The following is a 19,573-nucleotide window of genomic DNA, read 5'->3' as shown; positions in this document are numbered from 1 at the left end:
TGTGAAATGCCTTATTTATTAGATAAGAGACGACTCAAATATTAAAAATACTTTCAGAATTGTATGAAGACTGTTTCACAGGTTTTTCCTAACAATAACAATTATTTTCTGATACTTTGTTGCGTCATTTCAATCATCATAAGTAGATCAAAGCATTGACTAAATTTTAAAAAGGTTTTCACGACTATTTGAATGGTTTTGTCTTACAGAAAATAGGATCAGTTTTCCTTTAGCTTCGGTGAATCACTTTTTTGCAAAAAGTTTAGTCACTTAAGTCTCTGATTCGATGTCTTAATAAGATTGATTCTTTTTCAACTATTAATAGAAAAAAGTTTGTTGCACCTGCTTAGAATTAGAGACAGTTGAAGGCTTTTCGAGCATATGTTACGATTTACCTGGTGTATGCACTCTACTTTCATGGATTTCAAAGAAATATCCTTTTGCAGAAACTTTCTCCTAGCAAAATTATAATTTCTCGCTCATTAAATTAGGTTGTTGGCCTTTTATGCATCCTTCCTCAACGTACATATACGCCAACGCCTCACTATTTGTGGTTAAGTTTATGTACGCGTAAATGGGGCGCAAAAAAAGGATACAAAAAAAAGGAGAAAGTTTGTCCTCGTGGCTCGAGTTGAAAGCAAAGTTTCGCTTTTGGAAAATGGCGTCTGCACATTATTAATTGCACCTAAAGAGATTACATTCACCGTGCCCAGACGGAAATGGTGGACGACTAATCACGCAACTAACATAAACTGAGGTGGGAGCCAGCCATGCTGAAACTAGATCGGGAAGGTAAGACTTGGCCTGTCGACAACGCTGTTTGCACCTGCCGCCACCAACATCTCATTTCATAGTTTTCTTTTTCTCTCTTTTCTTTTTGCTTTTTTTGCACATTCCGCACGCAATCTAATTTCGTCAGCCCACCAAATGCCCCACTGTGCCACTATGCCTCTTCGATGGAAAAAGAACTTTTGGGAGAGTGAAACAGACCTTAATATGTTAATCCTCTTGCCAGAGGGATTTCATATTAGATAAGAGATTTTTGCTTGTGAAATACATAAATTTGAATTCATGTCGAAATCATAAACTTAACACAAGCTGTTTCTTCTCTACTTTTTTTCATCTTCTCAAAGAGTAGAGTAACGAATGCAATGCAGTGTGCAATTATTCCGAGTCTGGAGGATCTAGAAGCTCTTTTGGGGGGGAGTGGGAGGGGCGGGGCAACAAACTCAACTTCTTGTGCACTGCTTTGCTCAAGGATACTGTGCACTTAAGCCTAGAGCCGACAAGGACGAAGAGAGAATGGGAACTGTCAGGGATTTTGCTCGTTATATCTAGCTTTTGCCCTTCCGTTACGTTTTATGCTTTTTCTCTCCGTTCATTCTTTTGCTTTACTATTTTATTTTCTGTTTTCTGTTTGGTTTTTTTTTTTTTTATTTTTGCTTTCTTTCTTTTTTGCATGCATCTATGCATCTGTAAACTGAATAATTCATGCTTTTGTTGCAGCTCCATGAACAGATGAGGGTTGTTTCGTGTTCGTGTTGTCGTGTCCTTGAGGAGGGTTGGGCAGACCCAAACTTGGTCCATCAGAGGCAACAGGCGTTGGCGGCTCGTTTGTGCATTTGCCAGTCTCAGGGTCTTAGGTCTCCGTGTCACACAACCACCAATTCGAAAGCAATTTCTGTAGCATTAATCATTCTCTCCCCGTTCATTCAAAGCCCAACCACCAAACCCACCCAGCCTCCCAGTCCACCACCCCCATCATCCTCACACACACACACACACACACACACACATGGCGCTTATCTACATCCTCGAACGAAACCCAGGCATAGGTTTGTCCTTTTTCATTACTTTTTTTTTTTTTGGATAATGTTGACAAAACGCATTCTAAGCACTTCACAATTTGCTTTTCTTTTCTTTTGTTTAGTTAACCGGACATTTACCCATTCCCAAGGAACAAAGTATCCCATCCTACTAACCAAACCATCTCTATCTTTCCTCCACCATATGTCTGTGAATGAGCTGCTGTGCTCTGATTTGAATTTTCTGTACGCACACAAAATTTGCATTGGAAATTTATGCATGAGTGGTTCAGTTCAGTTCAGTTTGGTCGGTCTGGTTTGCTTCATATGCGGTCCGGCTCACTCTCCAGGTCCGGGTACATACATATGTACATGTGTGCATCCTCTTTCCAGAGGATTTTTGTTTACTTCAGTAGCAAATCGGAGAGCACTGAAGCTTTAAATCCTCAAATGCAAGTGGCCATCACTTAGCTATTATCATTGTTTGTCTGTTGATTGCAGGAAATTTATCGTATTTCTATTTTGACAGAGCAAATTATCTGCTTTCCAGAATGTTCATTGCCCAAATAACTTTATACAAAAGTGACATCGATCGCAGCAGATACACTCAACAAAAAAAAACCTATACAAAAAGTTGAAGATGTTCTGTAGAGGTCCTAGAAGACGAATTCGGCCTATTTAAGTGTCTATAGTTAAATTTTTAGTAGATAAGTTTTGTTATTCAGTTACAGAGTTAAGTATTCATGAACTTTTTTTATTCTTAAATTAAGTAATAGACTATTAAACCCTCTGACTTTTAAAATTAAAGATTTTCAACTTTAAAAAGTTTTTTTTGCTAATGAAAACGAAAGAAAATAACGAATTTTATCTTAAGTTTTGCTTAATAAAGCAAATTAAAGCCTTTTCATTTTGTTTTACCTTGTCAAATGGATCGAAAGACAATATTATATGGCTCCAAAAGAGAAAATCCATAAGCAGAGTCACTTGAATGATTTTACTCTTAGTTTTAAATAAGTAATTTTGAAATACTAAATCATATTTTAACTCATAAATCTTTAATATTTACTTATTAAATAATTAAATTTCCCATTTAACTATCTACTTATTAATTAATAACTGTCAATTTTCATTTTCTAGCCACTTAAATTAGTGGTCAAAAGTTTCTGCAAAAAGTTAAGTTGAACTTCAAGTTTTGTACAAACTTAAGTCAAATATTATGGCTAAGAGTAGAAAAAAAATCTCTATTCCAAGGGTTGTCAAAGTTATTTTCAAATAGTTTTTCAAATATTTCTCAACTCAAACTCACCGTTAAACAATTTTTAAATCCATTTAATAGCTTTGCTCGTAGAGTTTCTGAGTTTTTATTTTAGTTTTTAGTTTTCAGTTATTTCAACCTGAAAAATGCACGGCAAATTAACACCAAAGAAAAAAAATGGTAAAAACTAGAAGCCAAGAGGAACATAGAAAAACGAAGGTGGAAGAAAAGGGAAAACAAATGAAATGCCTGCCGTGACAGCCGTGGCCTTATCCTTATCCTTTGCTTGTTCCTTGTTCCAGCCACGCCCGCGGCTTTTGGCCAAACAAAAACAGTGATGGGGAGGAGGGAGAAACAAAAAAAAAAATGGATAAAAAAGAGGAACTAAAACTTCTGGCACTTGTTTTTTTTTTAATTGTTGGTGGTGGAGTAAACGGCGAGGGAGGGGGTAAAAGTTTTGCGGTGTCTGCGTATGACGCTCAACCGCCACCCACGCCCACGAGAAGCAACACGGTTCCACAATTACAGTTATCTCAGTGGTATCTTCTTCTTTTTTTGGTTTTTTTTTTCACACTTTTGAACACTTGGAGAATTTGAAATATTTTTGCTGATGCAATATTTTTGGTTGAAATTTTCCCGTATTATATTTTCCCCATTTTCAACCCCCCAGTTTTGGCAATTTCACGCCTACGATACTGACCCGTCGTCGTGTTACCCCGTTATATTTTAGCTACAAACTACCGTTATGAGTACCGCAACCGCACTCGCGAACGTCTTTCAATAAACTGGCAAAAAGTGGGGAAAAAAAATTAACTCACACAGTGAAGAAAACCAACAAAAATTTCACAATTGAACTTTGCTTAGTTGTTACAGCAATAGCAACAAAAGGTGGCAAAAGCTCGCTCACTCTCTCTTTGTCTCTCTCTCTCTTTCTCTCATCGCTCAAACAACACCGCCGACGTCGACGTCGCTAAATTCACCGGCGCAATGTCCAACGCCAACGCAACAGAGCCGCAAGTTTCCACCCAAAAATGGCAAACAATGTCTGCAGCTTTTGCCACCCTCTGCTTGAGTTATTTTATACCCTGCACACACACAGGGTGAAAGGGTATATTGAAGTCGTTAAAATGAATGTAACAAGAGGTTATTGAAACACATATGCATATTTTACAGTCTCATTTAAAAGCAGAGAAGTTTTTACCTACTGCATGGTATAACTGAGTCGATTTGATATTTCACTAGTTTTTGTCATGCGCATGCTCAAAAGTTAAGCTCAAAAGCTTTGCCAAAAACTCTCTAGCTTGAGTTGCAATTGCCGCGGTGGTGGTGAATGAACCGTTTTTGGGGGGGTGTGGGGGGTTGTATGGGGGATGATGAGTTTTGCCCTGGGCAGGGGTTGTTTTTATTATGCCGCATTGGTTGCTGCTGTGTTGTTATTGTTGTTGTTGTAATGCAGCAGTAGCAGCAACAGCAGGCGGCTTGTTTTTACCTACGAGGAATGTGCATTTTATTTGTTTTTGTTGTTCTTGTTGTTGTTATTGTTGATGGTGGTGTTGTTGCTTCTGTTGCTACACACACACACTGTAAATTGCCTCGTAGCATTTTAAGTCGAATTATGAAAACTTACTCTGGATGAATGAAGGGTGCGTGTGGGTGTGCAATGCCAAATGCGCTCTGGGGAATAGGAATATACGCCTGCATTTTAATTAATATTGATTGTGAGTTTTATTTTTTGTTTAACGATGTGAGTGTGTGTAAGGTTTTTTAGGGTGTAGTGTTTGAATGCTGATGAATGCAGGTGACTGTGTGTTTTTAATTGAGTTTAAAATTTGTGTACAAAAACAAACAAAATGCACCGCGAATGTATGGAGAACAAACACCAAGTCTCTCGAAATATTAGACTTGACTTTGGCCTCACACCCTGCAGCGTAATGTCAATCCGAACAAGGCAATTAATATGCAAATTTTCCATATAATAATAAAAGTGTAAATATATTATTTTAGCCGTGAAGTGTTTGTCTAAGGAAGTGAGACGATTTTATTCGTAAAGGAAATAAGAAGAAAACTAGTTCTCAAAAATTTAACTGTGATACGTACGGAGAAAATAAAAGAAAAGGAATGTAACGAAATAATATTTAATATTAATATTGGATAAAGTTTTGTTCTCCAATATTGTACCACATCGTTTGAACTTTTTGTAATTCCAATATATCCAAGGAGTTTATTCTTGAATTAATAAGGGAAAACTCATTTCTTTCATTGTTTAGTGTTTGAGGACAAGTTAACTAATATTAATGTTTAAAAATTTACTCTGTTTGGACTTCTGGGCAACCAAAAACTATATTTCATTCATTATAGTTATATTTATCAAGAGTACATTTTTTAAATGGTCAGAACCTTAGGACTTCCGGCTCAGACCTTAGCACTTCGACAGTTCGAAATATCGATTTACACTTATCGAATATAAAAACAGTCGGATACTCAATTTGAGTAAACCTATCGATAACCATCACAGACCGTGCGATATGTTATCGATACCAACACAACCCTAAAAATTTTCGCCCAGCCCTCAACCGATAAAATATCAAGTAAGCCAAAAAAAAATTTATTCAGTGCGAGTTTTCCTTTTTCTACTTGTTTTGTTTTTATTACCAACGAAAAATAAATTATACGCAAATTAATACCAGCGGGATTTACATACCCGCCCTATTAGGAGTTTTAGTATAGCACGCTTAGTTCTCGCCCTACGGTAGGAAACGAGGAGAGGTACGGTGGTCAAACTACAGTGGCCATTAGTTAATCCTCGTTCTCGAATAATACAAACACATTAAAACAAAATTCTTTGACGACAAATGCTGTTAACATAACCCCAAATACCTAGTGCCAGAATTAGCGAATATATTTTTGCATTAGCGTATTTCCCCAAATCAACAACAGCAACGGGCAAATAATTCCCCGGCAGCTAAGGGAACCTAGGCAACAAAAGAAAAAAAAAAGCACCGAACGAAAATTAATATTCGCATTACAGAAAATGGGAAAACGTCGAACGCAATCGCTGATTGATTCCAATTCTAGCGACAGCGACAGCGAATCGGATACTAATTTGGAATCGGTGAGTCAAGTCATTAAATGAGAAGTTTTCTTCTTTTATTACGTTGTAAAAAATCGATTTCGAGATTATCTCATACTCTTTCTATTCTTTATATATATATGACAATATAGGATCTTTTGTCGTTGGCCAAGAAACGCAAGAAGCCTCAGAATGCTAACAAGGCAAGCTCCAAGTCCGACTCTGACTCGGATTGGGCCAACAACAAGGCTGGAGGACCAGCCACCAAGAAGAAGAAGCGTCAAAAGAAAGCCAGTCGTGATAGCAGCTCTTCCGAATCCAATTGGGATGAGGACAGTCAAGATGAAGTGCAACCTCAGGCGCCACCAGCAGCGCCATCCACCTCAATTGCTGTGCCAGAAGAGCGTGGAGCCCAGCATGGCGAGAGCGAACAGGAGGAGGGCGAAGTTTCCGACAGCGATTCAGATGGCAATGATCAGAAGTCGGATAAATCAAATTCATCTTCCGGCTCCGACTCAGATTCTTCGTCGAATTCGTCCTCCTCATCGTCCAGCTCTGATTCTGAGTTTGATGATGGTTTCGATGATGATCTAATGGGCGATGAAGAAGATCGCAAGCGCTTGAATGGCCTCTCCGAGAAGGAACGTGAGACGGAGATCTTCAAGCGTATAGAGCAACGTGATATAATGCGCACTCGTTGGGAAATTGAGAGGAAATTGAAGTTGGCTCGTCGTGGCGAAAAGGAAAAGATTGAAAAGTCCAAAAAGACGAAAGGGGATCGTGCCAAAAATAAACTTAAAAAGAAGCAGAAAAAGGAGAAAAAGGCAAAGAAGGCTAGTGAAATGCAAGAAGCAGCAGCTGCAGGCAGTAGTCAGGGAATGCCTTCTTCATCTGCCCTTGTCACAGCAACAAATGAGCTGGACGCTAGAAGTGCTCTGGAGAACAAAAGGCAAAGTCCTATTCTCAGTAGGGGGAGATGCCAACGATGCCTTGCCCTCCACATCAAGTGGCATGGCAACATCTCCGGCCATGGGACCACCAAATGATCGTGACTCCGAAGAGGCAGCTTCTTCGGCCGGCGTAAACGATTACTTTGACCATAAGGAGCGTTCCAAGGAGCGTAAGAAAAATGTTGAGGCCAATAAAACAGATGATAAGCGAAGCAATGCCATGGCCATGCTTAAAGCCAAACGCGAAGGCAAAGCCAAGAGAGGTTTGCAAATATTTGAAGTATTTTACTAGATTACAAATTTATTATATAATTTTTATTTGCAGAGGAGGAAGAGGCCGCCAAAAGGCAGGCAGAACGTGAACGTGATGACGATAAGGAAGAACTGGAAAATGTTTCAGGATGCAAATCGGCTGTAAAACTGAAAGCTTCAGAAATCTATTCCGATGACTCAGGCAGCAGTGATTGGGATGATGATGAGGCAAAGCCATCTGGCAAACGTTCACGTTCGATTAGCAGCAAGGCTTCCAGTGAATCGGATGACGATGATGGTGCACAGGAGAAGAAGGCCAAGAGTCCTGTTTTCATTGCGACTCGCGAGGACCTGAACAAGTTAAGACTGTCACGCCATAAAATGGAACGTTTTGTTAATTTACCCATTTTTGAGGCCACCGTTATGAATTGTTTTGTTCGCATTAGCATCGGTAACAATGACCAAAAGGCTGTCTATCGTGTAGCTGAAATTGTGGGCGTGGTTGAGACTGGCAAAATCTACACATTGGGCTCAACACGTACCAATCGTGGTCTACGCCTCAAACATGGCACTCAGGAGCGTGTCTTTCGTTTGGAATTCATTTCGAATCAGGAATTCACCGAAAGTGAATTCAAGAAATGGTCCGAGGTCTGTCAGCAGTCCCATGTTCAAATGCCCACAATGGATCTCATTGAGATTAAAGCGAATGACATTAGGAAAGCTCTCAACTATGAGTATAAGGACGAGGATGTTGACAAAATTGTCGAAGAGAAGAATCGTTTCCGTAATCGTCCCACAAACTATGCCATGCGAAAGACTTGCCTCATGAAGGAACGTGACGCAGCCATGCTCAGGGGTGAATACAATTTGGCTCAAGATTTGGGAACACAAATCGATCAACTGGAGAGTCGGGCATCCGAATTGGATAAGCGAAGGTCACATACTTTAAATCTTATTTCCTACATCAATGATCGAAATCGTAAACGAAATGTTGAGGACGCTGAAAAAGCCATTATGGAGGAAGCTAGAGCTAATAAGGGACTGAAAATCTCAGATCCCTTCACACGACGCATCACACAGCCTCGCATGGGATTCAAGGGCGGCAAAAAGGATGAAGAGGAGGGAGTGCAAATGGCTGCACTGCCGCCGCCACCACCCAACAAGAAGCGCCCTGGCACCAATGAAGCCGGTAGTAGTAGTTCCACTTCAGCCGGCAACTCTCACTCGTGCAGCAGCTCCAAGTCCGCCGATGGCAAGGATTATAGTCTGTATTCGCTGCACGATTTTGATATAGATTTGGATGTGCCTCTACCAGGTGAGTTGGCCTATCATCCCCTTTGCTTCTTTATCGAAATTTCTCTTTTAACTATTGCAGTTAGTAGCTCAAATGCCGTACCGAAGCCAGCTAGTAAGCCAGCTGAAACTGTATCCAAGCGTTCACTTAATCTAGAGGATTACAAAAAGAAACGCGGCCTCATCTAGAATTGCCTCCAACAACAACCACAACAACAAAAAACCCAATTTTCAGCAAACAAACAAATTAATAACTTTGACAAACGCAATCTATGGCGTACCATACAATTTTTTGTAGGTTAGTGAAGTTAAAATTATATATATATACATATATATATGTATCGACTTCTAAATATATTGAAGTTTTTTGTGTTAATGCTCGCCTAGGACAAGAAGAAATTGTAATTTTTTTAAAACCTAAGTTACAGCAATGCAAATAGATATCTTGTCCTTCCCCCCAAGTCTTGTCTATATGTTTATAAATAATTTGTAATTAATCATCAAACAAAAAAATCCCATAGAAAAATTAAACAAGGACAAGTAAAACCCATTTCAAACTAGTAACTCATTTATATATTATTTTTTTATCAAATATCAAAAACGAAACAAAAAACCAATTATAAATATGTATTTTTATTACAATTATTATTATTATATACATAAATTATAGTTTTTATTAGTTGTAAGTACGCAAAAAAAAAAAACGGAAAGATTGTATTATTCTCGCACCACTCATATTCAACTTAAATATATAAAAAACAATTACAATATACATTAACAAATTAAACCATAAACAACAAGATTCATTGTTCTCTCAGGCAGGAGATTCCAGGCTGATCTTAGACGAGATGAATATTCAAATCGGATATATAAAGCATATTCACTAAATATCCCAAACGGTGGCAATCATTTGATTCTGCTGTGTTAGCTTTAGAACAAAAATTAATCAAAAAAGAAAAAAAAAAAACAATGTAGCAAAAGGGCATTGAATAATAAAGAGAAAAAACAACAAAAATAAATAGCAATTGTATTACATTAAATTCACAATTCGGTTTCCAACATTTCAACTGAAATGTTTTGACAAATGACAAGCACACTATATGGACACAGAGTTCACAGTGGTGGAGTTGAGAAAGGGATTCAATTGAAATGGGAGTTGGTGTTGGGTTCAATACTAAATTTCTGTCCTAGCTCATACCTTTCGGGTATTATATTTATTATTTAGTTTAAGTTAATTTAATCAGTATTTTAAGTGTTTATAAGTCAACATGTTTTGTGGGATAATATTCTAACAATAATCTAGATTCTAGATTATTATGAATTCATTCACTTTAATGCTTTCCTTATCCTTTAAATCAACAACTTTCTGTTTGCTTATAAAGAACTTATAATATTAAAACAGAAATTGTAATCCAAAATCGAAAAGGTCCTTTTATCTGGTAATACTTGTACATATTTAGATAATATTAGTTAAAGTGTTTTAAACATTCTTTAGACATATTCTAGAGGGTTGAGAGAAATTGCCTTTTGGCAATGACAAAACCCAACTAAATGTTTTAACAAGAATGGATAATACCGTTTGCTTCACAGAAAATACTGCTGGGTACATTTTATTCTTAATCCTATACATACATATAAACCATGTATATTTGCATGGAATGTAATCCTATCAGATGTTCGGATACTTTCTACCCTTGATAAGGTTAACTTTTATCGCTGCCTTTTTCTTTAGGTCAATGGTATTATCAATTGGGTCATTCTGATAAACTGATAAAACTGAAAGTAGTCAGAATATCACATGCTCAATTGGGCAAAATTGTCTGAGAGCTATGTAAAGAAAAAAAAAAAAAGGATTTTAGTATAAAATAAAATCCAAAATCCTAGAAACTTTAGTTTGAGGGTCGAATGGATTGTCTGACATGGTTGACATTTTCATCAATGATTGAGAATGTTTAGTAATGAAATTGAAAAACTCAAAGAATCATTATCCTTCTCTTAAAAAACTCAAGGATGGAATTGTTTTTAGCTGGGATAAAACTTTGCTGAATTATTATCAGATTCCCAACAAATCCGACAAATTAATTCCTAAAAGCTCGGAAGCTGTATATTTTATAGATTGACTTAAAATTATATTGACCGCAAAAAAAATTATATTATATTATTTCAGAAGTCAAGAAAATTCAATAATTTCCCGCCCTCTTTTTGTCTACTTCAGTCTGTCAGTTTGATTCACCAAAAATTTAGGACGAAACTCTTCTTTGATTTGAAGTTTGTCAGCTTGAACTAAATATGTGAGGAGGCCGCTTATGGGCTAACCCAATAGACTAAAGTTAATCAAAATCGTTCAGTCAGTTAATCCTTTAATTCCTTTAATTCCCCCCTTTCGAATGAAAGAAATATTTAAGCCAACGCCTGTTGAATATTTTTAATTGGTTTGCTGTTTGTTTGTGCAGCTGCTGGAAAGACCAAAACGAAGACCCCCCACGCCCCCTTCCCCATGTGGCCGATCGCTTTCAGTAGGCATTCTCACATTTAATTTAATTAATTCGATGAAATTGTCTTTTAATTGAAAGTGATCGTGTTTTTTTACTGTTTCTGTTATTTTTTGTTTTTTTGCGGGAGTTTTATAAAGAATTTTTTATGTCGGAGATATTGCAAAAGGGTCAAGATATAGAGGAAAGTATAGGGTTAAAATATGTGCATATATATGTATATTATATACATATTTAATTGATTTCCTGCCTTATATAATGCACTTCCGTCTAAAAATTCTAAAATACAATGTTTTGTTTTGTATATATCGCCTTTTTTTTAAAGAACACTTGGACAGACACAAATTTTTCCCACTCTCTTGTACTGGAAAACATATTGTTCCCAAATGTGAATGAGCCTGATCCGATCAAAGTGACGATGATGGGTGGAATGGACGACGGATTGTTGAATGTGGGAGTTGTGGCAGTGGTGCTGATGGCTGATGGTGGAGGGGGGCAGATTCAGCACAATGACATTTTATCTCAAAATATGCAACAGAAGCACGTTCTCTGAAGCGGAGAGTGTAATATAGATCAGAGCAGCAAAATCTGAATTCCGAATTCAGAATGCTGTTTGAAAAACCTACCGATGCGTAGCCCACATGCAATGGTATGTGAGTGATCTGATGCGGCATTATAATGCACTTTTATATACCTACGATATACATACATACATATATACTTATATTCTGTTTGTATGTATTCCCCTTCAAGGCGAACTAATCAACCGGCATACGAACACAAGCAAGTGTCCGGCTCTGGCAGCGTCTGCGTGTGCGTTTTCTTCTCATCGTCGCCTCTGATCGGATGGCCTCTGCATCTTCCATTGTTCCCAATGGGCCCCACTCCCGTCTCTAAAGCCAAAGACAGAGCCAAAGCCATCGCTTCGAATTGTATCTCAGCTCAAGCGTTCAGTTCAAAGTTGACTTCGCTGCGAATCGGACACGCGCCCTTAAGTGGAAGATCCTCCCCAATTCAATATACGACGCGTAGTCGCCGAATTAGTTTCGATTAGGCAATCTCAGTTGATTCTCTAATTTAATTTAAATCATGTTGTGGTTGTTACTTGGCATTACTATTGTTATTATCACAGCCGTTCAAGGCCAATTAAATTTCAATAATGATTTGGAAAACAATCAAAAATTTCAAAGTGTACCAACTACCGTAAAAACATATGAAAATGATACGGTTCTATTGCCATGCTCATTAGATAGTAAGTAAAAAATTTAACAGACACAAACTCAAACACTTTTCTAAAATTTTAATATGTGTGGAGAAATTGAAACTAAAGTGATTCAATATTTGTTAAGAGTTATGTACACATCGAACCGATACGATTTGGTTTAAAAATCTTAGTGACTGGCTTAAGTGGGTTTAACCATACCAAATGTTTTATAAAGTTAAGCATAATTAACATGCAGATAAAAAATATATATCTGTAAGAATGAAATCTTTAAATATTATTCAAAAATCCAACTAAATTAAGTGTTTTGAGTTGAAATATCGAATTTCTAGTTATATCTATAACCATATATGTATGTATGCATATTTAGAGTCAAATTTGTACATCGTTTTCTAGAGGTTCAGGGAGAGAGCTATAAATAATTTTTTGGGGCTCCAATAGAAATATAACAATATAACAAAATCCATTTATGGTATGATAAAGAAGAAACTGTTATAATTTCTCTCAGATCTCTGTCAATTTGGATCATAATTACTTGGCCTAGTTGACCTCTTTATATTCATAATCTGCTTCAATTTCCTTTTGTATTTTGTATATTTTTGCCAACTTATTCGTGTTTCCAGGATTAATATATACAGAAGGATTAGTATTACTATGAAGTCCATATATTTATGCCCACAAGTGTATATAAAAATACTTTTTGTTTTATTCTGCATCTAAATTTAAGATTTCTTGTAGATCGTATTTAATTATATATAAATATTTTTAGTTAAAGCAACTAAATTAATCAGAAAATAATAAGGTGTCAATAAAAACAAAATTAGGTTAACTAACAATTAAATTTTAACTAGTTAATTAAAAATCGCTTTGCATTGCCTAAAAGTATGCAACACTTTTCGCAACATTTTGACTGTATCAGAGACAGTCATCTAATATCTTTTAATTGCTTCTATTGCCAGTAGACCGAAAAATTATATTGATTACTCATAATATAGTCCAACAGTCCATAACTAGATTAGCTTTTTCTATTAATAGTTAACCATTTAAAATAAGTTTATATAAGTCTAGACCTTGGACTTGGTTTGTATGTGCAAGCACTCAACCATCCATCCATCCATCCATCCCGTTGGCTTCTCTCCGATTTTCTGGGACTCAACAATTGGGCTATAACAATGACATTTAATTCGAGTACAAAGACGCCTTGAATGAAGTCACAAAAAGGCAGCTTAAGATTAAATTTGTTGACGACAATTTAGGTTTATCTTGGCTTGGCATTCGACAACCAAATGGAATACTATTAATTGACCACTTTTACACAAGTCGGATAGTTGCATATATGTACATATGTCGATGTGTATTTTCCCTCATAACTTGTCACTGATTTGAACATATTGACAGCACTAACTAATGGATATTTTATGAGGGAAAAATGTGTTTAATTGTATGTATGAATCATTTTTCTCTTTTGCTCAGCTCCCTTCCGGTATGTGCGTTGGCATCGAGACGATGTGCCTTTAGTGGATTCACGTCATCCAGAGATATTGCCTCCCGATCGCGTGATGCTCTGGCCAAATGGCAGCCTTCAAGTATCCTATGTTCAAACCGAGGATACTGGTGATTATTATTGTGAGATTATGTCAGCGACTGGCATAAGATCGATTCAAATGCATGCCATTGAAGTGCAGTTTCCAGCGAGTGTTTTAATTGAACCGAATGGCCTGACAGAGCAGTCAATTGGGGCCGTTGTCGAGGTGGCTTGCGAGGCTCAGGGTGTACCACAGCCGGTTATAACATGGCGCTTGAATGGCAATACCTTGGATAGGTACAGTCGCACGGGTAATCGTCAGAGTCACATCTTCGAGATTAAATCGAGAAGTATGGCGGGACAGATTGAGTGTGTGGCCACCAACGGAGTGGGTCAACCAGCCGTAGCTGGTGTCTATTTGCAGGTCCTTTGTAAGTCAAAGCAAAGGCAAAATCATTCATTAATTAATTAACTTCTGTCCTACATCTTTCAGTCATACCCGAGGTGAGCTTGCCACAAACGATTGTCTACACCAAAGTTGGAGCACGTGCCCATCTCGAGTGTCTGGTTGAATCGGCTCCCATGGCCGCTGTTAAGTGGTTCCATCATGGCCTTTTGATAACTATGGGCTCCCAAATAACTACCCATGAGACGGAATTGCAGTTTAATCGATCTGTCGATCATTATGTCAGTCATATAAAGCATGTCTTGGTCATCAAGAAGGTTCGAGATGCCGATATGGGTCAGTACGAGTGCCGAGCCTATAATAAATTGGGCTTTAAAAGTGCCAGCATAGAGCTCACAGGTCGTCCGATGCCTTGTATATTCAAAATAAATCCTGGCACCCAGAGTCCCACTTCTCATATATTAGTATGGCAAACGGAGAGCTTGCTGCCCATTATGGAATTCAAACTAAAATTCCGTCAGATTCCATCACGAAATGTAACCAAGCAGATACGCACCAATTGGACAGAGTTGACCATTCCAGCCCAGGTTACCGTAGGATCCATTTACATAACTTCATATACGTTACATGGCCTGCAACCGGCCAGTCTTTTTGAGGTTTCTGTTTTGGCCAGAAACAGTTTTGGCTGGAGTGACAATAGCAAAATTGTTCGTTTTGCCACTGGGGGAGAGGGTAAGTGTCCAAAAAGGTTTCAATTGAAGTAACTTTCCAACTTTTTTCCTCTAGTTGAGCTGCCCAATTATTCCACGGAATCCGAGATGCAATATGATGCCACAGAAGAGTATTCGGAACAAAATGAAATCACACAGAGATCACAAATTTTAACTGCGAGCATGACACACAATGGGGCAGAGGCCCTTTCCACTTGTGGGCCAAGTGCCTTGATCTATTCCATAGTCTTAATTATCAAATTACTTTATGTAAATTTTAAGAATTTGTACTGAATGCAAATGTTCCAAAATAAATTAATTACAGATTGAAATATTTTGATTTAACAAAAGAATAACATTTTGTGCTGCTAATAGAAATTCATTTAATTCACAAATTTTTAAAATATATATTATGGTGACCCAGAAGTACCCCTGAAAGATCTATCTTTGTTGCATGTTTGCCTTTTGCATCAGCAAATTTACACACTATTTTCTTCTTTTTAAAAAATGTCAATGGTGACCCCGACGAGCTCTGAAAAGTGTCATCATGAGAGGTCTCATATGATGATGCTGTGGGGGTGGATGTGTCCATGTCTTCGTAGGTGGTCTGCTTACGTTGGGCTGTATTGGGTCCTTTGGTATGACGTTCGTTGTATGTATACATTACGGGCTGACTTTATATCCAAAATCTCCATATATTTAATCGCATCTATGTATGTACATATATGTATATATACATATGTATAAAATGGGAATTTACCACTCAAATCTACATTCCTTGTCAATTCCCTGAGGAACAGCCCTGCTGATAGGGTTCTTGGTTCCTGCAAGTAAGACTTCGTCTGTTCTGCAAATTCGGGTCTGTTTCAGTAGAGTTCTGAACTTTCGTCTGAGTAAACTTCGAAATGTTGCTAAAAATATTTCAAATATTTTTGCTAGTCTTGGCAATTGGTTTATGTGAACTTTATGGTTTCAAAGTAGATATGTTAACCGCAATCAGAGATGATTACTGTGAAGATTATTGTGCTAATAAATGTAAAGTCGGCAGTGTCAATGAAAACGATAAAACATGTACGAAAAATGGGAATACTATAATAACTGACAAATATGAAATCAGACTACAGAATTCAAGATATTTCAAAAATATATTAATAATTTGGAAGATTAATCGGATAAAACCAACTCTACTTAAAAAACTGATTGCATTTCCCAGTGAAAAGAGACTTGATTTCTTCTATATAATTTTTAAGAAACCTTTTTTAGAAGGTACACCTCTTCAATGTAATCAATATATGAAAGCTTTTAATATATATTATGCTATGAAAGTAGAAATACGAAATAAAAATGAATCAACCTTAATAACCGAAGATGATGTTTACGCCTTAAACGGACCAGAGAGAACAGAGATTAATTGCCCTAATACAGATAAATATGACCAACTCAACGCGTCAACAATTTTTAATAACTATTTATCAAAGAAAATGAGCAAATTATGGAGTATAAATTTTGACTGTGAGGGCACACTCTTTCTTCGTAATGACACTTTTCAATTTAATTCACAGTTAACTATAATTAAATTTCGCTATACAACTTTAAAAAACCTAAGTTCAATGATTTTTAAAAATTTAACAAAGCTAAAAGAATTGTCTTTTGTGTATTGCACTTTGGACAACACTGAGTTTCTGGGGTTGGTATTATAGTTTTAGAATATTTGAAAAATTACAACACAAATTTATTATTTCACTGATTTCAGATCAACTACACTTCAGAATAACTTAAAAACACTTGAGTTGTATCCTTCGAAAGGGATTGAGCTGAAATATTTGGCACGTTACAAAAATCTTCAGATAATCATTGTTGATGAATTCTATAAACGTTATTACCTGCAACAGATAAACAACGCGAAATTACCAACTGTTGTTTGTTCAACAAATGATGATTGGTGTTACTTTAATATCGGTATAAATGGCGTACGTTGTCCCACCTCATGCATTTGTAGTTTGAAAGGTAGAAGACGCACACACTCAATATATAAATATCAATTCCGAGTAAACTGCACTGGACAAGGACTACAAACTATTCCAAAATTACCTATTCCAATTGTGGGACAGACATCTCTAATTTTTGAAAGCAATGGTCTGACAAAATTACCTAACACTTCGTTAGAGGGCTACGATAATTTGAGGGTTCTTTATCTTGCTAATAATAATCTAACCAACATACAGATTAATCAATTACCTAAGAACCTAGAATTGCTCGACATACGAAACAACAGCATAACGTCCTTGGATCCAGAAGTAGCCTCATTTTTATTGGAGGAGGAATATAGAATGTCTTTGGTACAATCAGGAATATATTGGAAATGCAATTGCAAGAATACAAATCTTTTAAATTACCTTAAATTGTTGGAAAACAAGGAGATTATATTGTATGAATATTATAATCGTGTTGAATTTGACAATCATGTTTATTTTTACCATATTCAAGGACCTTGCCCAGAGTCCTGCACCTGCTGTGTCAATGGATCTGAGGATCAATTTATAATCAACTGCACAAGTAAAGCCTTATCAAGATTTCCCAATTTGCCAGATAAAATACTCGGAGAACCATCACTTCTACTGGATAATAACCTCATCGAATATCTTCCATATCTACGGGAATCCACTCTGAGAGAACTGAACTTGAAAAACAACCGTCTCCATAGCATTCATCTGTATGAACTCCCCTCAAATCTCCAAGTCCTGGATATTCGACAAAACAACTTTCAAGGACTTGATGATAATGTGACACAGTTCATATCAAAACTAAGCGAAGTTCAATTTTCAGAAAACCCTTGGCAATGCAGTTGTAAGTCCACCAAATTTCTTGCCCATCTTAAAAAACTTAATTTCACGGAATACAAAGCTGCTTTAAGACGATGTAGTGAACAAGAATATTGTCCTGACCTGTGCACCTGGTGTAAAGAAGATAAGAGTCAGAGATTCATTATCAACTGCAGTAATCTGGGATTGGCCGAGATACCCGCCAAACTACCCATAACTGAGAATGCGACTCTTCTGTTCGAGAATAATAACATACAGACTTTGGACAACTCCACCAAAATCAATGGATTTAATCAGCTGAAAGAACTTCATCTGAGGTACAATAAAATTACAAGCATAGAGATTCTTCCCGAGAATATTCAGCTCCTCGATATAAGAAACAACTCATTGACAACTCTAAATGAAAGTCTAAGGAAGTTTTTGACACAAAAATCAAATGCAACCAATTTGACCATCTTCATATCGGGCAACAATTGGCCTTGTAATTGCAAGGAAATACTTTTCTTTCGATTCAGCAAGAATCTGGCAGAAAATATCAAGGACCTGTGTAAGACAGAATGCCGCGATTCCAGATTGTTTGTATCCTTGGAGGAGATAGATCTATGCCCTGAAAAAATACCGCTATATGTCATCTACTTCACATCGTTTATAATGCTGAGCTGTCTAATAAGTTTCCTTCAATGCTTCTGGAAGTCCATTGTAATGTGGCTATATGAGAAAAGATTGTTCCTGAAACTGACCACTCGCCTGGAGAAGGGCACAGAGACGAAGTACGACTGCTTTTTGGCCTACTGCCACAAGGATTCTCATTTCGTAAGTGAGTACGTGGAGAGATTGGAACATGGACGTAACCGACTTCGCCTCTGTTTCTATGAAAGAGATTGGCTGGCTGGTGAACCGATTCCTGACTGCATTTGCCACTCTGTGGAGAATTCCAAGTGCATTGTCATTTTAATGACCAAGAATTTCCTCAAGTCCGTCTGGGGACGCCTCGAGTTTCGCTTGGCCCTTCATGCCACCTCCAAGGACCAGTACAAGCGACTCATTGTCATCATCTATCCGGGCGTGGAGAACTTTGATACACTGGATGGCGAACTTAAAAGCTACTTGAAACTGAATACCTATTTGATGAGGAATGATGCCAATTTCTGGAATAAGCTCATTTATACTTTGCCCCACAAGATGATAAATGAAGACGAGGAAATAGAGATGATCAATATCGAAACTTAAATTTATTTTATAATTCAAATCTTCACTGTAAGTATTCAAATATTATTTTTGACACATAATTTTCCTCTAACTTGTAACCTTAATTCCAGGCATCGGTAACGGAAAATTGTGGCAGGTGATTCTGGAGCAACGACCGAGGACGATGAAGACGAAGATGAAGCCTCCTTATCACCGGCTAGAACTTTTTGTAAACTTTCTCAGTTAACTAGGCCATAGACAAGAAATATCTCTACCTCAACATGCCCAATGGTTTTTGTGGCTACGATACGCGCTCTCAAAATGTTTTTGTATGCCAGAAATTCTCAATCAATTCTGAGTTACTGTATTAATAATCAAATTAATTAAATATCAAGAGCATTTCCGCTGAACTAATATACCCAATTTCTGTCAATAGTAGGGGATACAATTTACAGCATAGGGCTTCTTCGCATCTTGAACATGAATTGGCAGTGACATTGTTAACGCATTCGCATCCGCATCTTGTTTTTGGCCCTTTTCAGGGCGTCTCTATCTCTCTCTCTCTCTCCAGATGGATGCCCTC

General features: G+C 37.2%; 4 protein-coding genes across 9 annotated transcripts in view; 3 read left to right on the top strand and 1 right to left on the bottom strand.

Moving 5' to 3' along the window:
* Liprin-gamma (liprin protein kazrin) overlaps positions 1-3,869 on the bottom strand; it is a 54,106-nt gene extending 50,237 nt beyond the window's left edge. For all 6 annotated transcript variants that reach the window (XM_068289735.1, XM_068289738.1, XM_068289740.1 and 3 more), the window contains exons 1-2: positions 3,761-3,869; positions 3,112-3,199 (exon numbers count right to left, since the gene is read on the bottom strand). The gene's annotated coding sequence lies outside the window, so the exon portion shown is untranslated. The remainder of the gene's footprint in view (positions 1-3,111; positions 3,200-3,760) is intronic.
* Positions 3,870-5,637: 1,768 nt separating this feature from the next.
* On the top strand, positions 5,638-9,242 carry Rtf1 (RNA polymerase-associated protein Rtf1). Its single transcript, XM_068290190.1, has 5 exons — positions 5,638-6,172; positions 6,283-7,000; positions 7,107-7,343; positions 7,406-8,647; positions 8,708-9,242. Exons 1-5 carry the CDS (start codon positions 6,092-6,094, stop codon positions 8,812-8,814), a joined length of 2,385 nt encoding a protein of 794 aa, XP_068146291.1. The 5' UTR covers positions 5,638-6,091; the 3' UTR covers positions 8,815-9,242.
* A 2,856-nt stretch (positions 9,243-12,098) lies between these two features.
* On the top strand, positions 12,099-15,312 carry wrapper. The gene is made up of 4 exons (XM_068290482.1): positions 12,099-12,369; positions 13,813-14,295; positions 14,358-15,002; positions 15,057-15,312. The coding sequence occupies exons 1-4, from the start codon at positions 12,207-12,209 to the stop codon at positions 15,272-15,274; spliced, it is 1,509 nt and encodes a 502-aa protein (XP_068146583.1). The 5' UTR covers positions 12,099-12,206; the 3' UTR covers positions 15,275-15,312.
* Positions 15,313-17,819: 2,507 nt separating this feature from the next.
* Positions 17,820-19,032, top strand: LOC137578055 (protein toll-like). Its single transcript, XM_068291701.1, has 2 exons — positions 17,820-17,827; positions 17,895-19,032. Exons 1-2 carry the CDS (start codon positions 17,820-17,822, stop codon positions 19,030-19,032), a joined length of 1,146 nt encoding a protein of 381 aa, XP_068147802.1.
* Positions 19,033-19,573: the final 541 nt, after the last annotated feature.

Source organism: Drosophila tropicalis, unplaced genomic scaffold (genome assembly GCF_018151085.1).
Source record: "Drosophila tropicalis isolate 14030-0801.00 unplaced genomic scaffold, ASM1815108v1 contig_593, whole genome shotgun sequence".
In the NCBI taxonomy this organism is placed as follows: Eukaryota; Metazoa; Arthropoda; class Insecta; order Diptera; family Drosophilidae; genus Drosophila; species Drosophila tropicalis.
Note: the sequence above shows the minus strand (reverse complement) of the source record. Positions and strands in the feature narration are given on the sequence as shown.